General features: G+C 44.8%; 1 protein-coding gene across 1 annotated transcript in view; it reads left to right on the top strand.

Annotated features, from left to right (window-relative positions):
• LOC122667865 (protein PIR) overlaps positions 1 to 21,133 on the top strand; it is a 120,972-nt gene that overhangs the window by 38,880 nt on the left and 60,959 nt on the right. Inside the window, exons 11-16 of the mRNA XM_043864313.1 lie at positions 2,888 to 3,035; positions 4,006 to 4,174; positions 6,078 to 6,154; positions 12,770 to 12,940; positions 14,970 to 15,046; positions 15,153 to 15,255. Of these exons, the coding sequence (XP_043720248.1) occupies positions 2,888 to 3,035; positions 4,006 to 4,174; positions 6,078 to 6,154; positions 12,770 to 12,940; positions 14,970 to 15,046; positions 15,153 to 15,255 (745 nt within the window). The remainder of the gene's footprint in view (positions 1 to 2,887; positions 3,036 to 4,005; positions 4,175 to 6,077; positions 6,155 to 12,769; positions 12,941 to 14,969; positions 15,047 to 15,152; positions 15,256 to 21,133) is intronic.

Raw genomic sequence — 21,133 nt, 5'->3', positions numbered from 1 at the left:
CGGTTAAATTTTTTTCCATATGTATTTTTTTTTTTTTTCTTTCGGTTTTAAAAATTCATTTTCCTACAATTAAAATAGGAAATAATTAGGGGTAATATGACTTAGATGGTAATGAATTAAATATATGTTAGACACCAATGACCGATCTACGGCTTCACTATGCGGTTTATTTTTCTGCTCTTAAATAATTATTTTAATTTTCTCACATACCACTCCATTGGCATCGGATTATGGTGCATCACAACCTTACGATGGATATAGATATGGATCATCATCATATGGGCGCTTTAGTGGGGTAGGGGACTATGACTACGTCCCAGTCCCAGGGACATCTTGGATCATCTTTTGTAAATAACATCTTTGCATACCCTAGCGGACCTAACTACCAACCTCACCAGCCATACATGCAGCCAATGCCATCGCCTCTGCGCCGCGCCAACATCATATCACAAGGATCATCTTCTTCACGATCGGATCGATTGGTAACCCTAGTTTATATCCTAGGATAGGTTACCTACAGATATGTTGATGATTCCATTTACGTGACACTTGTGGATGACTACACTCGTTTCTTCTCCGATTCTATCTGTGGTCCACATATGTCCTTCAAACAGAGAGCAATGGACGTCGACTCGGCGAGGCATGAGTGGGATTGATCCAGGAGGCACAAACTACTATTAGCAGCTTTAGCACTTGTAATTTGTAACTTAAGTTGTGATTTCATTGATCTATGAACTTGTGAGTTGTGACTTGTGAGTTGCGAGTCTTGTGACTTACTAACTTTGACACTTAGTGTATTGCCTTTAAGGCTTTAAGCGAGTTATTGAATATTATGGAGTTTATGAGAATCATGGCACTCATCAATGTGTATTGGCTTTAACTTGATATGTGATGAAGTTAAATACTATTATTAAATATTAACTGCCTAATCTATGTGTATTTAACTATTTATACATTAGGGTCGGCGACCGTATGTCAATCAAGGGTGCAAGCCCAAAACACCAATTTGAATTCACATTTTTACAATTTTATGGTTTAAATGTGTTTATTAAGCTTAAATAAGGCTGTCCATGAAGTTTCGGCCTAGATATGGCCAAAAACCCCCGAGATGGACCCCGAAATATTGCGAGAAAAATGCAATATTTCGGTCATATTCGCGATATCTCGGATATTTCGGATATCTCGGTAGGCCCGAGATACCGATATATCGCGAGATATAGTACTATGGCGCCAATACCGAGGGTGAAAATGCCCACTCCCAGTTTTTTGGTGCCCACCTTTTGTCTTAGTAAAGCTCAATGTGGATGGTGCTTGCAAGGGTAATCCTGGCTAGGGGGGGGAGGAGGGGTCGTTAGAGACCTGAATGGAGTGGTACCGGCAGCTTTCTTGTACTTCTATGATGTTTGCACTAATTCGATAGCGGAGCTTAGAGCGTTGAGGGATGGTTTGCTGCTATGCCGGAGTTAGGTTTTGTTGATTTGGCGGTTAACTCGGACTGCTGCTTCCCACGGTCGAATGATTAATCTCAAGAGGTGTAACTTATGGAGGGGATGGTACTGGTTCCAGGAGGTTTTGATTCTAGTTTCCCATACTCGTGCTAACGTGACGTTTGCTTACCGTGAAAGTAACAGAGTGGCTGATTGGTTGGCTAATCATGCTTGTGATATTGGATCCTCTTTCACTTTCCGCTGGGGCAGTCTGCCTACAAGGGATTTTCAGGGTATTCTTAGGGAAGACAAGGCAGGACTGCCGGTTCTCAGACTTTAGTTCTTGTGTTTTTCTTTTTTAACATTTGTGTGGGGTTGGAAAGGTTTCACTTAGAGAGGCTTTTGAGAGCTTGTGCTCCTTGGGTTGGGGTAAGGTGGAATGTCCCCCCCTTGTATTCTTTCATTATTTTTGGAAATTAATAAAAAGCTAGGGGCTGGCCCGAGTCCCAGGTAATATTCGGGGGGAAAAAAAAAACTAAGCTATACATTAGGATTCCACCGTATACTGCCAATCAAGAGTACAAATCCAAAACACCACTTTGGGTGCTATTTTTGCAATTTGAACATTTACATGTGTTTATATAGCCTAAAATAGGGTTTCCATGATGTTTTAGGCCTTAATTTGGCCTAAAACCCACCGAAATGACCAACTGAAACCTTGCAGGAAAAATACAATTTTGCCGAAATTTCTGTATTTTGGTCAGACTGAAACTCCGAAACAATACGAGATTTTAAACCTTGGTCTTATTTCAATATAAAAATCTTTAAAAACAGACCAAAAATTGGAACGTTCTTTCAATAAATATACACAAGTTAAATGAGAATGATCATCCACAAAAGTGACAAAGTAAGAAAAACCTATCCTATTTTTGACACAAGGACCCCAAGTATTGGAATGAACTAAGGAAAATAAAGACCGACTTCTAGACAAACTACGAGCATGAAAGGATGACTGATGATGCTTGCCAAGTTCACAAGCTTCACACTCAAGGTGAGACACAAATTTGCAATTAGGTGCCATATGCTGAAGCTTGGATAGAGATAGATGCCCCAACCAAAAATGCCATTGGAGAGGCATCTATCTCTATCCAAGCTTCAGCATATGGCATTTTTGGTTGGGGCATCTATCTCCAAAAATGCCATTGGATGGAGATAGCATACAAGAAAGATATGAACAAAAGAACGAAAAATAAAAGGATAAATGAAGAGAGAATTTTATGACCTGACAATTAATGCCTTTTTTTTTTTTTTTGGTTTCTGCAAGTGCAAAAGAATATGCCACAGACATTTGCAGGGAAGAAATATGAAATGTCTAAGACACCTAATGTGCTTCTGGTTTAGTAGTTTTTTCAGCTGCTGAATTTATCAGTATTAAAAACTTGAATCATGTGAACTTCTAGGATTCTTTCTGATATGCGGACACTTTCGGCGGACTGGATGGCAAATACAAGCAAGCCTGGGTCAGAGTTGCAATCTTTACAACATGGAGGTGAAGAAAACAAAGGGAATTTATTTTATCCAAGGCCAGTTGCTCCAACAGCTGCTCAGGTGTTTCTCTCAAAAAGTGACTTTACTATCTGCAGTTGGATATTCAACTGCTGTCTCCCATGCACCTTGATAAATTTTTCGATGTATACTTGGAGCTCTGGCACATTTTTAGATTGTGCAATTTATGCGATATTTTCTTTGTGGAAATGACATGAATTTGAGATAGGATTTGCAGCCTGAATGGTGAGATGTGTGAAATCTAAACATTTGTACCTTTACTAAGCTGGTACTCGATAATTTTTTGTATAATGTGCATATCTCTGTTGATAATTATGACCTTGCCCTTGGTTCTGAGGGTCAGTTGCCAAGCTATAAATCCTCACTGCTCAGGTGAATTTTTAGGGGCCGGTTTTTGGTTGGTTTATCTCTTGTCTTGCCTTGGATGCTTCATGGTCTGTTCTCTTCTCTCTCTCTCTCTCTGTTCTTGCCCATCCATTTGGGTATCTTATCCATGGTTCTAAATCTTGGTCGAAGAATGCAGTTTCAACCGAGATATCTCGGTTTCGACAAGAACCATGGGTTTGTATCAGGTTTTGATGGGTTTCGACTGGTTTCAATCGAAACCGGATTGACCCATGGGGTATAAATCACATATTTTGCATGAAACCTGTCTGTTTCAACAGGTTTTGACAGAGAACTTGAGGGTGCCGCATGTTTCGACACTGGGGGGGAGTTCTTTGCCAAAAACTTGGAATTTTTGCCCAACTTACTTCATTGATCACCACTTTTTTGCATTCTCATACACATTCAACCGTTACACACCTTGCATTTTTTATGTTCAAGCAAACTTCCTGGAATCTAGTCTATTGAGGTCATAGTTATCAAGGCGGCAAGGCGACCAAGGCGTTGGTCCAAAAGGTGACACCAACAAGGCGGCAAGGCGACCAAGGAGCCTGGACACCTTGCGACTTGATAACTATCATTGAGGTTGTATTGTTTGTTTACTTTCTTAATTGCCACTTCTTTTCAGGTTCATTGCCTGCAGTTCCTGATATATGAGCTTGTATCCGGTGGTAATTTGAGAAAGCCAGGAGGGCTTTTTGGAAATACTGGCTCAGAGATTCAAGTTAATGATCTGAAACAGTTGGAAACTTTCTTTTACAAGCTTGGCTTTTTTCTCCATATCTTGGATTATACAGGTTGTCTTCTTACCTAATTTCTTTGGTTGTTTATTAACAAATGTACCCCTCTTGACGTTCAGAATGTTCAGATTTTCTGTGAGTAGTTGCATCATAACTGTTTATTTCTTTCGCCAAGTGACAGTGAAAGCATTGTAACAGGTTTTTTTTTTTTGGGGGGGGAGGGGGGTTTTAAAATTCCTATTGTCAAATTCTACTGCATGCCAGTCTGTTGGAAAAAACAATGAACTGAAAATATCCGAAAAGACTTCTTGTGGCATGGAAGGGAAGATAAAAAGGATTCCTGATGAATGATTAGGTAAATGTAATCATAACCCTGGTGGATAACCCCTGCAACTTTGCCAGGATAGGTTGGAATCATTCGATCCTGATCGGGGTCAGTGGAGTCTGGTCCATCCTTGATCCTGATTCAGAGTTGCCCTGGGTCACCAACGTAGTGAACATACAATAACTTCTGATATTCAGCAAACTATAAAATCCAAAACTGGATAGGCTTGAGTCAAGCTAACCTGAAGGCTTTAATAGAACCACTTGAAGCTTTGTAAGTATGAAAACAAAAACAACATGCTGAAAACTACTAAGATTTAACCTTTTTTTCGCCCCCAATAAAAGATTTAACCTTTAAAAAATCGAAAAGTTGTTTGAACTTCAGAATCATGCCAAACTCTGACCAGTAAAAATTGACTATGTCAAAAGTAGATTAATCTATGTCTGTTCTGAAATTTAGGGTATAATAGTACCCTTATAGGCATCAACTCACTCGCCAAAATTGAGCCTAAACCTATAATTCTAGGTTAGTCTACAATATATATATTCTAATATTCTCTTATGAGATAGGTAGGTCTACAATATCGTTGTATCAGACTGTTGCAACATCATTTCCAGAAAAATCAGAAGACTTGAAATTGGATTGTGAATCATCTGAAGCATAAAAAAACCATAAGACTTTAGGGTTTGATTGAAGACTTACAAAGAAAACTAATCTCCGAATTTCCAGTTAATCTAATAAGTCTAGTTGGAAACTGCAATATCTTGTTTTTTGTCTGCCCCAACATCTTGTATCTCACAATAGATCCAAATTTAATTTCAGAAAATGAGATGTTGCAATGAGTAGAATTAGCAGCACACTGACGTGGTGCTGGTCCCACTCTTTATTTGTTTATTTTTTTTAAATTGTTTAGATTCCAATTAGGGATATTTTGGTTGTTTCTTAAAAACAAGGAACTTTAGCCAAAATGGTTTGGGTTAAAAATATGGTTTAAGGACCTTTCTGAAGCCTATAAATTCCATGGATGCCTTATTTATGAAGCCCTTTTAGAATTCAGATACAATTGTCATTAGAGGGGAGAAGCCCTTGGTAGACTAGTGTCGGGTTTGATTGAGCCTAATTTGGTGGCTGCATTGGGTATGTATGCATGGAAGTCATGGAATAAAATGTAAGGGTCTTAAAAGGAGAGAAGAATTTACTTGAGTGATATACTTTCAGCTGATCTGATGTTTGGGTTTTTTTTTATCTTGTTGAATCTGTTATTTTGAATGGATGTCACACACACTCACACACACACACACACACACCATATATCATATAAGCTTCTGGGAAAGTTTTAATAAAATCTTTCTATGTTATGAAAGATCTAATCTGATTGCCATTTTGAATGTGATATTGATAAGTTGATAATATTGTACACTTGATGATTTATATGTCGTTTGAAGTCTGATTACCAAATTTTATTCTTTTTCTTTAAAAAAAATTAATATTCATTATTATGCTTTATGCCTTTCCTCCTTACTCATCTTGTCAGGCATTCCTGAATTTTCAATATAAAATGGGAAGAGACTGTTTCTTGTGATGTCAATCATCAAAGTCCTACCTTGACAAACTTTTTATTCATCATGTTTGCAGTGACCATTGCAACATTAACTGATCTTGGTTTCCTCTGGTTTAGAGAATTTTATTTGGAGTCTTCTCGTGTTATCCAGGTATACTCAATTGGATTTAATTGCAGGATTTGATAATTTCATGTATGTTTGAGTGTGTTTGTCTGCACATAAATATTATTATAAATATTTTCGAATTACTTGGTAACACTAAACAATTATTACTTGTCAAACATTAGGTTGGTCCATGTTACAGGGTAGCCCACATCCATCCCATAGGTCAAATTTTAGTCCAAAATGAGCATGCCATGAGGGTTAAAGTGTGTCAGAAGTTCTACAAAATTGCTAAAGTGCCATCAATGACTAACCTGAACTATCGTTTGTGGCATTTGAACCAAACTTTTAACTTTGTTTTCCCTGAAACTTGACACGTAAGATGGGTGCAGAGTCATCTGCTGTACATAATTCTGGGCGGGGGTGCGTAGGATAGGCTCTGGTGGCGCAGTTTAGGTTTTTGGCATTGTGCTTCTGCCATGGCAGTCCCCCCCTCTAGGGAGGCTCGCCCCCCTGATCCTCCACCTCTCTCTGTTCCTGGTACGTGTGGGACAGCTTCGTTTGCCTCATTGGTTTCCAGATCAGCTGCGATGCCACTTGTCCATGTGGAAATCAAGAAGCCTACTTCGCACTTTGGAGTTCCTGCTATTTTCTTTTCCACGGAGGAACTCGACGTCTCTGAGAGGGCGTTTGCAACCACGCTGGTGGCTAAGTGCAGCTACGGAAAGCCTGCTCTCTACCTGATCAGAGATCATCTTCAGAAGACCCTCTTCTTGCTGGGCGATGTGGTAGTTTCGACATTGGATCCAAGGCACGTACTGCTGAGGTTTGCTCTTCATGCGGATTTCGTGAAGGTGTGGCTCAAGGCTCAGGTGCACATTCAGGGGTTTCTCTTCAGGTTTATGCGTTGGTCGCCGGATTTGGTCTCTGGGTGGGAATCACCGCTGTCACCTGCGTGGTTGTCTCTTCCAGGTCTCCCCGTTAACCTGTATCAGGGGAACTTCCTGTTCTCTATCGCTGGGGCGATTGGTCGAGTGCTGCGTGTTGATGGTGCTACGGCCAATTGCACAAGGACTGTGGCTGCTAGGGTCTGTGTGGAGGTTGACTTGCGCGATGAACTCCCATCTAAAGTCTGGATTGGTTGTGGAGCTTCGGGCTTTTTCCAGAAAGTTTTTTATGAGAATAGACCTGACTACTGCGACAATTGCTCGAAGATTGGCCACAGGTCAGATGCTTGCAGGCGTGTGGTTCGAAGGGCGACTGTTCCAGGGGATGTTGTGGGTGCTGCAGGCGACGCCATCGCTGGGGATGCAACTGCCGACAGAGATGTTGCAGGCGTCTTCATCTCAAGGGGTGAAGGCACCTCGCGTGTTGTTCCAGATGCCGTCGGGGAGCCTGGGGTGGGGGTTTCTCGCCGGAGGAGGGGCCGTTAGAGATCTGCCGTAGGGCAGGTGGCCGATGGGTCAAGGCCTGTCGATGGAGGGCAGCTCGTTAGTACTGAGTCAGAGAGGCGAGACTTGTTGGAGAGGGGACAGATGCAGGTGCAGGAGGGAGGGCCCCTAGTTTCTTTGATGAGAGGCTCGGCCCAGTCAGCGGAGGGGGAGGCGCTACCTTGTGTGGTGGCTGATGACGCCAGGGAGGGCGGAGGTACTGTGGTGGTGCGAAAGACGGGGACTGCTAGGGAAGGCGAGGTTCCCAAAGCTGAGTATGCAACAGGCTTCGAGGGAAATAGAGAGTTTACTGGGCTTCGGTAGTAACACCCAGGGAACTCGCTCGCAGCCTGAGGGGGACAGGGTTCAGTGGTATTTCGATAATGGAGCTCTGCAGCAGGGCGCGAAGGACGACAGCTGTGCTACAGGTTTGTCAGACTCGGCTTTGGATCGTCAAACACTGCTGAACAATTTGAGGGCTTTCAATGCCACTCTTGAGGAGAGGATTCGCAACACCCTTGGGAGGCTTGAGCCAGGAGGTAGTGCTTCCGCACCTGCAGGTCATCGTGTGCGAAGTCGGGTACATCCTAAGACAACCTTTATTGGTGCTACGCATATGTACAACAGGAAGAAGATAAAGAAGACAAGGTAGGGGGCATAACAGAGGAGGAGACCAAAGACGGGTAACAAGATCGATGCGATCGTCTGCTGCCCACAGCAACAATTTCTGATGAGTTGTGTATTTTGAAATGCCCGGGGAGTTGGAAATAAGCCTACGATTAGGCGGTTGAAATCTTTGGTGTGTTTGCACAAGGTGGATATTGTTGCTGTTGCTGAACCAAAGGCTCAAGTGTCGAAAGCGCGTTATGTGCTACGGAAGATCAGTCTGGATGAGGTACATGTGACAGATAGGTTCTGGGTTTTCTGGAGGGCTACTCTCAAAGAGGAACATGACCAGTTTGTTACTTTTGAATGTGAAGAGGCCAGCAGGGGGTCTTTCTTTGTTACCTTTGTCCATGCCCGATGCTTAGCCATGGAGAGAAGGGTTTTGTGGGATCGGCTAGAGGTTTTCTCGGGAGGGGTCTCTCATCCTTGGGTGGTGGGGGGAGATTTTAATGCTGTGTTGCTACCAGATGAGAAGTTGGAGGGTAGGCCGGCGTGTTCGTTATCTATTGATGAGTTTGGGTCCTTTGTGAGTAGGGCTGGCCTAGTGGATGCGGGCTATGTTGGTAACATGTTTACTTGGTCTAATAATCAAGCTGGGGTTAGCAGGGTGCTGGCTAGACTCGACAGATTCCTTGTTAGTACGTCTTGGCTTAATGCCTTCCCCAGGAGCACTGTGACCCAATACAATAGGACCTGCTCGGACCATGCGCCTATTGGACTCTCCTTCGAGGTGGCTGGTTTACATACTTTCTCTGCTTTTAAATTTCAGCAAATGTGGCTTCGGCACCCAGGCTTCCAGGACTTAATTAGGGACCAGTGGGCCCGACCTGTGGTTGGCTTGCCTCTTTTTATTTTGTTTATGAAATTAAAGTTGCTTCGCGGTGCGCTTCGAAAATGGAATAAGGAGGTCTTTGGCAACATCCATCAGAAAGTCAGGGATGCTGAAGACTCTGTGAGCAGAGTAGAATTTGGTTTTGACCAGCAGGCCACTGAGGAATCCAGGGTGGCGTTGTTGGCTGCTAAGGAACTCCTTCAGGAGATGCTGCTTCAAGAGGAGATATTCTGGAAGCAAAAGTCCAGGGTTACTTGGTTAAAGGAGGGGGATCGCAACACAAAGCCTTTCCATTCTATGGTAAATGTACGCAGGAGGCACGCCAGCATTAAGAGAATTAAAGGGGGAGATGGTGAGTGGACCGCTGACCCGGAAGGGGTTCAGGCGGAGGCGGTGAGGCATTTTTCAGGAATTTGTACCTCGCAGGGCTGTGTGGCAGATGAAGATCTGCTGGCGGTGATCCCAAATGGTGTTTTTGAGGCTGATAATGTAGTGCTCCTTGGTGTGCCCTCTTTAGAAGTGGTTAAGGGGGCGGTGTTCGCCTTATCTTGTGACAGCGCGCTAGGACTAGATGGCTTCTCGGGACATTTTTTCACAGCTTGCTGGGAGGTGGTGGGCAAGGATGTCGGGGCGGCAGTCCAAGATTTCTTTACTGGTGGAGAGTTACCCAGGAGCTTCACCACCGCCAATCTTGTGCTCATTCCCAAGAAGGAGAATCCAGAGGTAATGTCTGATCTTTGACCCATTAGTCTATGCAATTTTGCTTATAAGATTATTGCCAAGATCTTTGCAACCAGGCTGGCAGGTATCCTTCCTTCTATCATAGCCGAAGAGCAGGGGGCGTTTGTGCAGAGCAGAAACATTCATGATTCTATCTCCATCGTCCAAGAGATAGCCCAGGATATCAACAGAAAATCTAGGGGGGGCAATGTCATCCTGAAGCTTGACATGGCTAAAGCCTATGATCGGTTAGAATGGGTATTCCTTTGGCAGGTGCTCTCCAAGTTTGGTTTTTGCGATGCTTGGATCGGCTTAGTTAAGAAGATGGTGGAGAATTGTTGGTTCTCAACAGTGCTGGGGGGGCAGGCAATCCGGATTTTTCAAGTCGACTAGGGGAGTGAGGCAAGGAGACCCGCTTTCACCGGCCCTTTTCATTATTGCAGAGGAGGTTCTAAGCAAGGGCATTAAAAATCTGTTTTCTGAAGGGCATGCTTCTTTCTACAAGCTTTCGAGAGGCTGCCCAGGGGTTTCTCATTGCTTGTTTGCAGATGACACAATTATATTCTCCAGGGCGCTGAAGGGATCCCTAAAGCAGATCCTGGGGTTCCTTAGCAGATATGAAGGATTCTCGGGTTAGCTTGTAAATAGGTAGAAGAGCTGTTTTGTTTTGGGTGGTTTGGCATCCCCGGCCAGGGCCCGCCTGGTAGGGGAAATCACAGGTTTCCCTAGGAAGGCCCTCCCAATAACTTATTTGGGTGCACCGCTCCACTCGGGAAGGCTGAAAATTTACCTGTTTGATGGGTTGATTGGTAAGATTAGAAGCAAAGTAGCAGGCTGGCAAGGAAGATTGCTGTCCACAGGAGGAAGGATCACTCTGTTAAAGCATGTGCTATCTTCGATCCCTATACATGTTCTTGCTACTCTGTCGCCGCCTAAAGTGGTTACTCGGCGAATTTACGGTGTTTTTGCTGATTTCCTCTGGGGAAGCTCGGAGTGAGGGAAGAGAAAGCACTGGGTAGGTTGGCAAAAGGTCTGCATGCCGCTAGAGGAAGGTGGGTTGGGGATTAGACTGCTGGAGGATGTAGGCCTTTCACTCAGGCTTAAAGGACTGTGGAGAGTCCTAACGGAGCGGTCACTATGGAGTGATTTCTTTAAGGCAAGGTTCTTCAAAAACCAGCATATAACTCTGTCAGAGGTGGCTGGGACTGGGTCTAAGTCATGGCGGAACACTTTGGAGCACAAAGATATACTGTTGCAAAATTCAAGATGGTTACTAGGAGCCGGTGACATTTACTTTTGGCTAGATAACTGGACAGGATTTGGCCCGCTCATTGACACCGTGGATAATGGGCTTGTGGTTGATTTGGAACTGCGGGTGAAGGAGGCCATTGGGGAGGATGGGTTCTGGAGGCAGGAGGTGCTGGACAGTATAGACACTGATGCCATTAGAGATAGCATCTCGTTAGGTGCTTTCTTCCTATCGGACAGTGAGGATGTGTTGGTCTGGACCCTCTCAAGCAATGGACTGTTCTCTACCAAGGCGGTTTGGCAGGAGGTGCGGAGTGGGGCAACAACGGTGCCATATGCAAAGTGGATTTGGAATCAAACACTACTAGTGAAAGTGGGTTTCTTCTCATGGCAGCTGTTGAATGGGAAGATACCGACTGATGACTCATTGGTGCCGTTAGGCATCCCTCTGGCATCCAAATGTGGTTGTTGTGGGAGTCCTCGAAGGGAGACGACTGACCATTGCCTCGTTGCAGGAGGCACAACGACTAGAGTGTGGGACTACTTCTCACGAATTTTCGACATTGCCCTGCCCCCTACCTAGGATGCAAGGAGCAGGGTTTTACATTGGCAGGGTTTGGCGGGCGCCTATTGCCTTAGTGCCTATGTTACAGGGATTCTGCCATCATTGGTCATCTGGGAGCTGTGGAAGGAAAGGAACAATAGGAGACATGGGGAGAAGAAGAGGACAGCCAGCAGCATTATAGAATGTATTAAAACCTGGGTGCGAGAGCTTCATTACCCGCCCAAGGTAGGCACTCAGGGTTCTGCCAGAGATGGCCTTCTTTTACAGTGTCTTGGCTTGATCCCACCTGTCCCTAGGTGGAGGCGACCTATTCCGGTGTATTGGTGCCCCCCGTTTATCTCAGTTAAGCTGAATGTGGATGGCGCTTGTCACAGAAACCCAGGCTTGGGCGGTGGGGGAGGGATCATCAGGAACCGGCAAGGGGAGGTTCTGACTGCTTTTCTCTAACTTTTATGGCCCTTGCACTAATTCCATGGCGGAGTTGAGGGCGTTAAGGGATGGGTTAAAGGTGTGCCAGGAGATGGGTCTTTTGGACGTGGTGGTCAATTGTGATTCTGAGGCTACGGTCAAAGTAGTTAATTTGAAGAAGTGTAGTCTGTGGAGAGGATGGTACCTTTTCAAGGAGATTCAAGTCTTAATGGTTGAAACAAGGGCCTGTGTTTCCTTTGCCTTTCGGGAAAGCAATAGAGCGGCGGACTGGCTGGCCAATCATTCCTTTGATACTGAGGCGTCGACCAGGTTTCAGCCTGGTTGCATCCCTTCGGGGCCGCTACAGGCCATCCTTCGTGAAGACAAGGCTGGGTTACCAGTTCTACGGAGTTAAAGGTCTTCTTTCTTTCTCATGTAGGGGAGGGATAGACTTTTCGAGTGGTGAGTACTCTTCTTGTCGTGGGCTGGGGTAAGGCGGGATGTCCCCCCCTGTATTCTTTATTATTTTATCTGTTTTAATAAAAGCTTAGGGGCCAGCCCAGGTCCCAAGTAATATTCGGGTTAAAAAAAAAAGAAAAGAAAAAAAAGATGGGTACAGAGTCCTGTGTATACTACATAAAGTAAACATGTCTGTCTACCTTTCCCTGCTAAGGAGACCAAGTTCAGTAACCTTGTGAATGTCATCATATACTCTTGGCACTCCTTTGCAATATATTATTACCTATCCTTTTACTGCTTCTGAAAGATGTGATCTTTGTCTTTGCCATGTATAGTTTCCCATAGAATGCTCTCTTCCATGGATGCTGGTGGCTTCTGTGATCGAGTCCCAGGATGCAGGTCTACTTGAGAGCATTCTGATGCCATTTGACATCTATAATGATTCTGCCCAACATGCATTGGTTGTGCTGAAGCAGCGTTTCCTGTATGATGAAATTGAAGCCGAGGTATTGGAAGCATAAAAAGTTATTAGAGTTATTATAATTACAGAAAGTTTGCAGATTGTGTGTATTTGTGGCAGTAAATTTCCTTCTTAATTTCTGTGGATGTGGTTTGTGTATATGTATGGACATTTTTGTGGACACTTAATGTGGACATGATATTCTATTCACGCACCTATTGCTCCAGAAAATAAGTTTTTTTTTGGCTATTCACCTATGCTTTTAGTATTTTTAGAGGAGAAGAAAAATAAAGCATTCACCCCTTTGGTGGTAAAGGATCTTTTTCTAGGTTACTGATCCATGTGAAATGTATGCAACTTTTGATTGATCTCCAAGCCTGGAGATTTGTAGCAGAGAAGTAGGGGATACAAACCCCACAATTCAACACTTTTCTGATGAAAACTCAAAAACCAGCAGCACAAAGAGTCAATTCTGAACCATGAAAACACAGAATTTGGGTGATCTTTAATTGCAGCAAATCCTGGTGTTAGATGGACATCAAATCAAGATCTAAGGACCTATCACAGGAGGGCAACAGTGCCCTAAAATCTCACAGGGATCTGATGCCCTATTTCCTGCAGAATATTCCAGTAGCAGAGAGACTGGGATCAGCCTCAAATTGTGATCAAAGAAGCTTACCAGTGGAGCAAATAATGCCCAAAAAATTCAGATAAAATTGATAGCGAGATTAAGAATACCAGGGAAAATTGATTCAGCCAACAAAACCCGTGAAACATGGTAACACTAGGATAGAAGAGCAATTAACTTGATGTAGTTTGATTCTCGTAGATAAATAACTCCATGAAATCTCTTTTGCTGGTCATATCCTCCATGACTTAAAGTAGATAGCATAACCGAAGAAAACACTTGTTTTTCATTGATATAAACTAGGGCTTCATAGCAGAAAGTTGCAGCAAATGTGGCTGCACATGACACAAAAGAAATCTAAGTAGTCTCTCAGAACAGAGGTGGAGAAGATTGTAAGCACTGATTAAACCTGCTCTGATAGCATGAAACAGTACCAGAAAAAGAAACCAGAACTAACAATATAGAAAAAGAGAGGAAGAAAAATAGCAGTCCATACCCTGCAGCAGTCCTCTCACTACATTATATTAGGTTAAACAGATCATAATACTGCAAGGACACGAATGCCCTTCAGTCCTTGCGGTAAAAGACTAATTAGGCTTAAACAATAGGAGATAAACCAACTAAAACAGATTACTGCAGGGTCTGACAGGAATACTCCTGTGGTACCATATACACATCTTAACAATTACCAACCTCCACCCCCCAAAAAAATCCCATCACAAATAATGAAAAATTGAACTGTGTAAATGTGCTTCATTTAGGATCTCTTTTATTTGGTTAATTTTGAAAGGCACCTGAAGAATTGATATCATGATGAGGTAATCATTAATTTGACCTCTTTATTTATTCGGCACATTCTTAACTTTTTTTTTTTGGGATGAATAAATATTTCATTGCCAAAGGAAGGAGAAGAGGGAAGGGAACAAACAATACAATAAACAACTTACAAGGCACTGCCTTTACAGAGGGAGGGAGGAAAGGGCCTGTAACAGAGAAGAGGATGACCTTAATAAACTACAATCAGACTAGATTAGGGAGAGAGCGCATCGGGAGTGGGGGGGGGGGGCATAGCTAACGATGAGCTATCATCAAATAAGAAAGAGTCCCAAATCTGCTGGAAGATCTTTACATTGCAGACCATCTTGAGCGATTGCACTCGAACCAGATATTGTAGATAGCAGCAATAGATGCATGCTTGCCCATTGGATCATTCTAATTTCATTTGAACTAAAACTAAATTCACCCTTTCTCTTACATTCGTTTTTTACTTATTATTTGGCCACCGAAGCAAACATAGATTGAGTTACCTTGAAGATTTACCATGATGTCTCCAATCAAGTTATTATAATATCTGAAACAATTTACTTCTTTTATTGTTGCTTGATGTTCTACTTGAGATGAATGAAGAATTGCTCCTTTCTTCTTTGACATTTGTTAGTTTTTGTAGGTGGATCTTTGTTTTGATCAACTGGTTGTAAAGTTGAGTGAGACTGTTTTCACATATTATAAAAGCTGGGCAGCAAGGTAGACCTCACGCTTTGGAATACATTACTTATTGGTGCTCTTGTTTATTCTAACTAATCTGTATTCTATTTTATTTTTTATTTTTTGATGGAAAATCCTCTGACAGTGAGCTACTTGATCCTTCTTTCATCTTTGCCTTGGACAATGGAGAAAAATATTCTATTCAACCAATTCGATTCAATGCACTGCTAAAGATGACCAGGGTAAAGGTAAGAATATCTTTGCATATTTTTTACTCTAAGCTGCATTTCAGTATGAAATGATATGTTTCAATTTTTATGAGGTATTTTACCAAGAGTAGTGTTTTCAGCATTGATATTAGTAATATCATGAGTGATAAGGGAATGCATACAATTAATTGAAATAATTATGAAGCCTTTCAATTAAGCTTCCATCAAATGCCACTTCTCTTTTTTTTTTTTTTTTGGAGGGGTGCTGGGGAGGATAATATTCATGAAATTCATTGTTACTACTATACAAATTCATTGCTAAGATTCTTGCTATCCGGCTCAAGGCAGTGATGGACTTGCTTGTTAGTGAATATCAGTCAGCTTTTATTCCTGGAAGAAGCATTTCTGATGACATTCTTCTCTGTCATGAGATCATTAGAGGATTTGATCGAAAACCTCACTCTCCTGCAGCCCTTATGAAGATAGATATCCACAAGGCTTTCGACTCCATAAGATGGGACTTTATTGTTAAGGTGATGATCAAGATGGCTTTCCCCCAGTGTTTATCCATTGGATTCACCATTGTTTTCCTTCTCCCAAATTCTCAATGTTGGTCAATGGAAGCACAGCTGGTTACTTTTCATTGTCTGTGGGGATTAGATAGGGCTGCCCTCTTTCTCCTTGTATTTTTCCTTTGGCTCTGAAAGTTCTCTCTAGAAGTATCCAATCTTGTACAGATCGGCAGCTCAGCTCCCCTATCCCCAGGTGTAAAGCTCTCAAGCTCTCATCTTGCCTTTGCGGATGATCTTATGATCTTCTCCAAGGCCTCCATCAGCTCTTTCGAGTCTATCATGTCCTGCTTGCAGTTTTTTGAAGATTTGTCAGGGCTTTGGATCAACCCTAGGAAGTCTCTTCTATTTCTTGCGGGGGGTCTCCGATGTTGAAAAAGCTTCTTTGATTGATTGTCGGGGTTCTCTCTTGGCCAGCTGCCTGTTAAGTATCTTGGGCTTCCTTTGATTCTGGCTAGGCTTACTGTGCATCATTTCTCCCCCATGCTTGATCTTATCCGGACAAAGCTTCAACTTTGGAAAGGCAAGCACCTATCTTATGCGGGTCGGTTAGTTCTCATCAAATCTGTGTTGCACTCTTCTTTTGTTTTTGGTGAATAAAAAATGTATTAACAAAGCCAGAGAGGGGCGGGGGAAAGAGAAAAAGGGGGTGGGAAATACAAAGGGAAAGAGAGGGGGGGGGGAAACAATACAAGCCCCAAACCAACTAAGTGGAGGACCGTAAAACAAAGCTGTCTAGACCCCAGGAGCTAACAATATGCCTATTCTTGGGAGAATCCAACAGGGGCTTATGAGGAAGAATGCCAAGCTTCGCAGAAACATCAAAGGAGATGGCTTATGGCCTCCTTTCTCTGGAAAGGCTTAGACTCTTCAAAGTTTCTCCATCCTATCAGCTGGTCTTTTTTCTTTGGATGAATAAAAATATATTACGAAGAAAAAAGAAGGAATATACAAGCCCAAGGGCAAACAAGCCGAAACTAGGGACTAGTTAGGGCGTAAAATGGAAGTAGGGAGACCCCAGGAGACAACAATGAGCCTGTTCCTTGGGGAATCCTTAACATCCTTGAGGGGGAGGGATCTAACTTTAGATGAAACATAAAAAAAGATGGCCTTCCAAATCATGTCTAAGGAGCGGGAGTTGGATGTCCATCTTCTTAGGTTACGTTCCATCCAAATGTGGGAGATAGTGGCATAAAAGGCAATCTTGCCAGCTGAGTTGCCAATCGACTTCCCTCCGTATGTCATGTCGATCCAAATCCATTCCTTGCTAAGAGGAAGAGGAGTGCGCCGACCAAGCCAGCAATGGCGAAGAACTCGGGTCCAAACGGAGGAGGCAAAGGGGCATGTGAAAAATAGGTGATCGACGTCTTCAGTCCCATTCCAACAGAGACAGCAGCTGGTGGGGACCTGAATATGCCGATAAATAAGAAAGGCTTGGGTAGGAAGACAGCTTGCAAGGGTGCGCCAAGCAGTGAGGCTATGTCGAGGAATGTGGCCACGAAACCAAACAACTTTGTACCAAGGACAAGGGGTCCCTCTATGTCTAACCAAATCCTAAGCGGAGTGAGAGTTGAATATGCCCGATGGGGAAGGAAGCCATAAGATGGTGTCGCCTCTACCTCTATGCCCAAGGGGGATGGGGGGAAGGGAGCTCCAGAGGTCGGCAAGGGGGGGGGGAGGGGACCACGAGCCACTGGAGATGATAGCGGCAACAGGGGCAGATCTGTCCAATCCGGAGGAGTAAAAATCTCTGGGGCTGACAATGGAAGAGAGAACACTAGAAGGGTGCCACTTGTCAAGCTAAAGCAAGGTAGTCGAACCATCATCAATCCTGCTCGAAATGGCATCTCTGGCTAGCTGCCTCACCTGAAGAATTTTGCGCCAAACCCAAGAAGAATCAGCCCGTGGGCTAACGGACCAAATAGAGTCACTGCGCAGGGGTCCAGTATACACCCAAGAAGTCCAGATGGAGGTTTTGTTGGTGAGGATCTTCCATATGAGCTTGATGGAACCAGCAATGTTGACATCTTTTATCCTCCTGAGCCCGAGGCCTCCTTCAGATTTGGGGACACAAAGGGAAGCCCAGCTCATTGGGTGGTGGAACCTGGCAGAGTCAACACTTTTCCAAAGGAAGGCACACAATGGATTCCACCACCTTGATGGTAGCCTTTGGAAGACCAAAAATACCACTCCAATAAATATAGCAAGACTGAAGCACCGATCTGATCAGCTCGAGTCGACCAGCGTAGGATAAGAGTTTGGCTTTCTAAAGCTGCAACCTCTTGCGAAGAAGGTCTATGATGGGGGAGCAGTGGTGGGCAGATAGTTTGGCAGGGATAAGGGGTAGGCCAAGGTAGCGGACTGGGAGGGTGCCAATGGTAAAGCCTGTGAGGGAGGAAAGGGCAGCTTTGGTAGTGTCAGGAACTCCGGCAAGGAAGATTTGGGACTTAGCCAGGTTAATGCGAAGCCCTGAAAGGCCTTGGAAAAGGTGGAGGGAAGACATGATGGACTCAATGGAGAGAGGGTCGGCCTTGGAGAAGATCAAAAATCATCAAAAAGCAAGGTGAGTCGAGTTTGTGGGCTTACATTTAGGGATTGGGGAGATGAGGTGAAGGTCGATTTGGGATTGGATGTCGGGAGAGAACCTCAAGGGACAAGCAAAAGAGAGAGGGGGAGAGGGGCACCTGCCGGATACCAACGAGGAGGAAGGGAAGAACCCAGTAGGACTGCCATTCAAGAGGACCGAGAAACGGGGGGTGGAGATGCAAGAGTGGATCCAGTTGACAAAAATGGGGGGGGGGGGGAAGGACATTTTGAGGAGGACTTAGGAGATGAAGTCCCAACGGATGGAGTCAAAAGCCTTATGGATGTCGATTTTCAAAAGGGCAGCCGGAGAGTGGGACTTGCGGTCGAAGCCAGAATAATTTCCTGGCAAAGGATGATATTATCCGAGATGCTTCTCCCAAAGAATGAAGGCGATCGGTTGGGGTGACAAGGAGTCGATGACAAGGCTGAGCCGGTTGGCAAGGATTTTACCGATGAATTTGTAGAGAAGGTTACAAAGGGAGATGGGTCTGAAGCTCCTGGGAATTTGGGGATGAGACACATGAAGGTGTGGTTGATGTAATGGATCTGGTGAGGGTTGAAGAAGAAGCTCTTAATGGCACTGATAAGCTCGACGCCAATGATGTCCCAGCAAGTGGAAAAGAATCCCATGCTGAACCCATCAGGGCCTGGAGCTTTGCTAGCCTTGTGGGAGCAAACAGCGGAGGTGATTTCGGAGTCAGAGGGGATGGAGCTGAGGGAGTTGAGGAGATGGAGGGGGGGAGGAATTTGTTGATAAGATCATCGGGAAGAGGGGAGGGTGTGGGAGGGAGGGCAAAAGATACCAGTGAAATGGTTCACGGCCTCAGCTTTGATGGCATCAACAGAGGAGAGGAGCGATCCATCAGTGGAGGTAAGAGAGAGGATGGAGTTGGAGTTGGAGTTAGAGCGGGCTTTGAGGGAGCGGTGGAAGAAGGCGGTGTTTGAATCGCCGAGCTCAAGCCATTTGATTCTGGATTTCTGTTTAAAGAAGCTTTCTTCTTGGGAGAGAGAGGAGGCAAGCTCGCAAGCAAGAATGGTTTCTTCCTCAAGAAGGAGGGGTTGAGGGGTCGATGAGGCAAAGCTGGATGGAGGAGAGGGTGTCTCGACAAGAGGAAACACGAGAAGAAATAATGCCGAAGGTGGAGGAATTCCAGGCTTTGAGAGCCACCTTGACATTTTTGAGCTTTTTGGAGAAGGCGAGGAGGGGAGAGGAGAACGATTGGACTGGGATGTTCCAAGCTGCTTGGACAATGGGAAGGAAGCCAGGGTGAGAGGACCACATGTCCAAGAAGTTAAAGGGTTAAGGGCCAAAAGAAAGAGAGGGAAGGACAAAGAGAAATGGGGGAGTGGTTAGAGAGACCAGGAAGGTCAAAGAAGGCATAGGAGGAAGGAAGAGAGTAAAGCCAAGCATCATTGACGAGGACTCTGTGGAGCTTGTAGGCAACTCTGTCAGGGCCAGAGCGTTTGTTGTGCTAGGAGAGATCAGCACCTGACCATCTGAGGTCACTAAGCTCAGAGTCCTCCAGACAGGAGTTTAAGGCTGCAACTGCTTGGTGGTCTAAAGGGGAACCACCTAATTTTTCGTGGCTAAGACGGACGACATTGAAGTCACCTCCAATGGGAAGGAAGCCAGGGAGAGGAACCGACAGAAGAAGAGATGGATCGAATGTCATCCCAGAGGGGGATCCTATCAGGGTGACAGTTGAGGGCATAAACCATGGTGAAGAAAAAAAGGTGCTTGTGGTGGTGATCTGAAATGCTAAGATGGAGAAGTTGGGATGAGGAGGAAGAGACCGAGATTTGGAATTTGGTAGGATCCCAGAGAACCCAAATTCGGCCATTGGGGGAGTGGTCATAGTTGGAAAAGAAGGACCAAGAGGGGGCAAGAGAGTGAGCGATGTGGGAAGAATTTTGCTCGAGCACTTTGGTTTCAAGGAGGCAGTAGAGGGAGGATTTGGTGGACTTGAGATGGGCACGGATTTCAGCTTGTTTGGCCGGAGCATTGAGCCCACGGGCGTTCCATATAATCTAAGGGATCATGAGAGAGGGGGGGGGGATGGGGCAGCCAATCAGTGGAGGAATTGACCCTGGACCTCGGTGGGACACTGTGGGGCCGGAGACGGTAATCTTTCAAAGGGGGAAAGCAAACGAGGGAAGGGGAGGAGGGGGGATAACACAAGGGCGAGGTGGGTCCAATTGAACCGGAGGGGGGAGCTGGGACAGATTTGGCTAGGTTCAGCCGGTTTGGTATAAGTGTGGAAAGGGTAGTTAAGTGGATAGGGGGTGGGTATGCGGGTCGGGTTGACAGGGGCTAGGTTTAAGTGAGAAGGGACAAGGGGGGCTGGTTTAAGTGAGATGGGACAAGGGGGGGACCACGTGGAGTGGTCAACGGGGTTATATAGGGAACAAGGGACTTCGATGGTGGTAGGTGAAAGCTAAACAAAGGGGGGGCTTGTAGCGTAGCAGTGGGGGGGGCTGATGTTTAAGGTAGTAGAAGGGGAAGGGGAGTGAGGCAGGGCCAAAAGGTGAGATGCAGGGGGGTTCACGGAGAGATGTTGCAGATCTTCGTTGAGAATCAGCTTGGACTCCTGGGAAGCCGAAGAGACAGCGACAACACAATTGTCATAAGGATCGAGACTCATGAGGGCAGCGAATCGGTTGTGGGCTGCTTCAGGAGAGCAACGTGGTAGGTGGGCCTTGGGGAGCTCGCCATGAGAGGAAATCTATGCAGGTTCCCGATGACTTCTCCGACGACGATTCCT

The sequence above is a fragment of the Telopea speciosissima genome, chromosome 7, assembly GCF_018873765.1.
Source record: "Telopea speciosissima isolate NSW1024214 ecotype Mountain lineage chromosome 7, Tspe_v1, whole genome shotgun sequence".
In the NCBI taxonomy this organism is placed as follows: domain Eukaryota; kingdom Viridiplantae; phylum Streptophyta; class Magnoliopsida; order Proteales; family Proteaceae; genus Telopea; species Telopea speciosissima.
The sequence above is the reverse complement of the archived record's forward strand: the minus strand, read 5'-3'. Positions and strand labels throughout refer to the sequence as shown.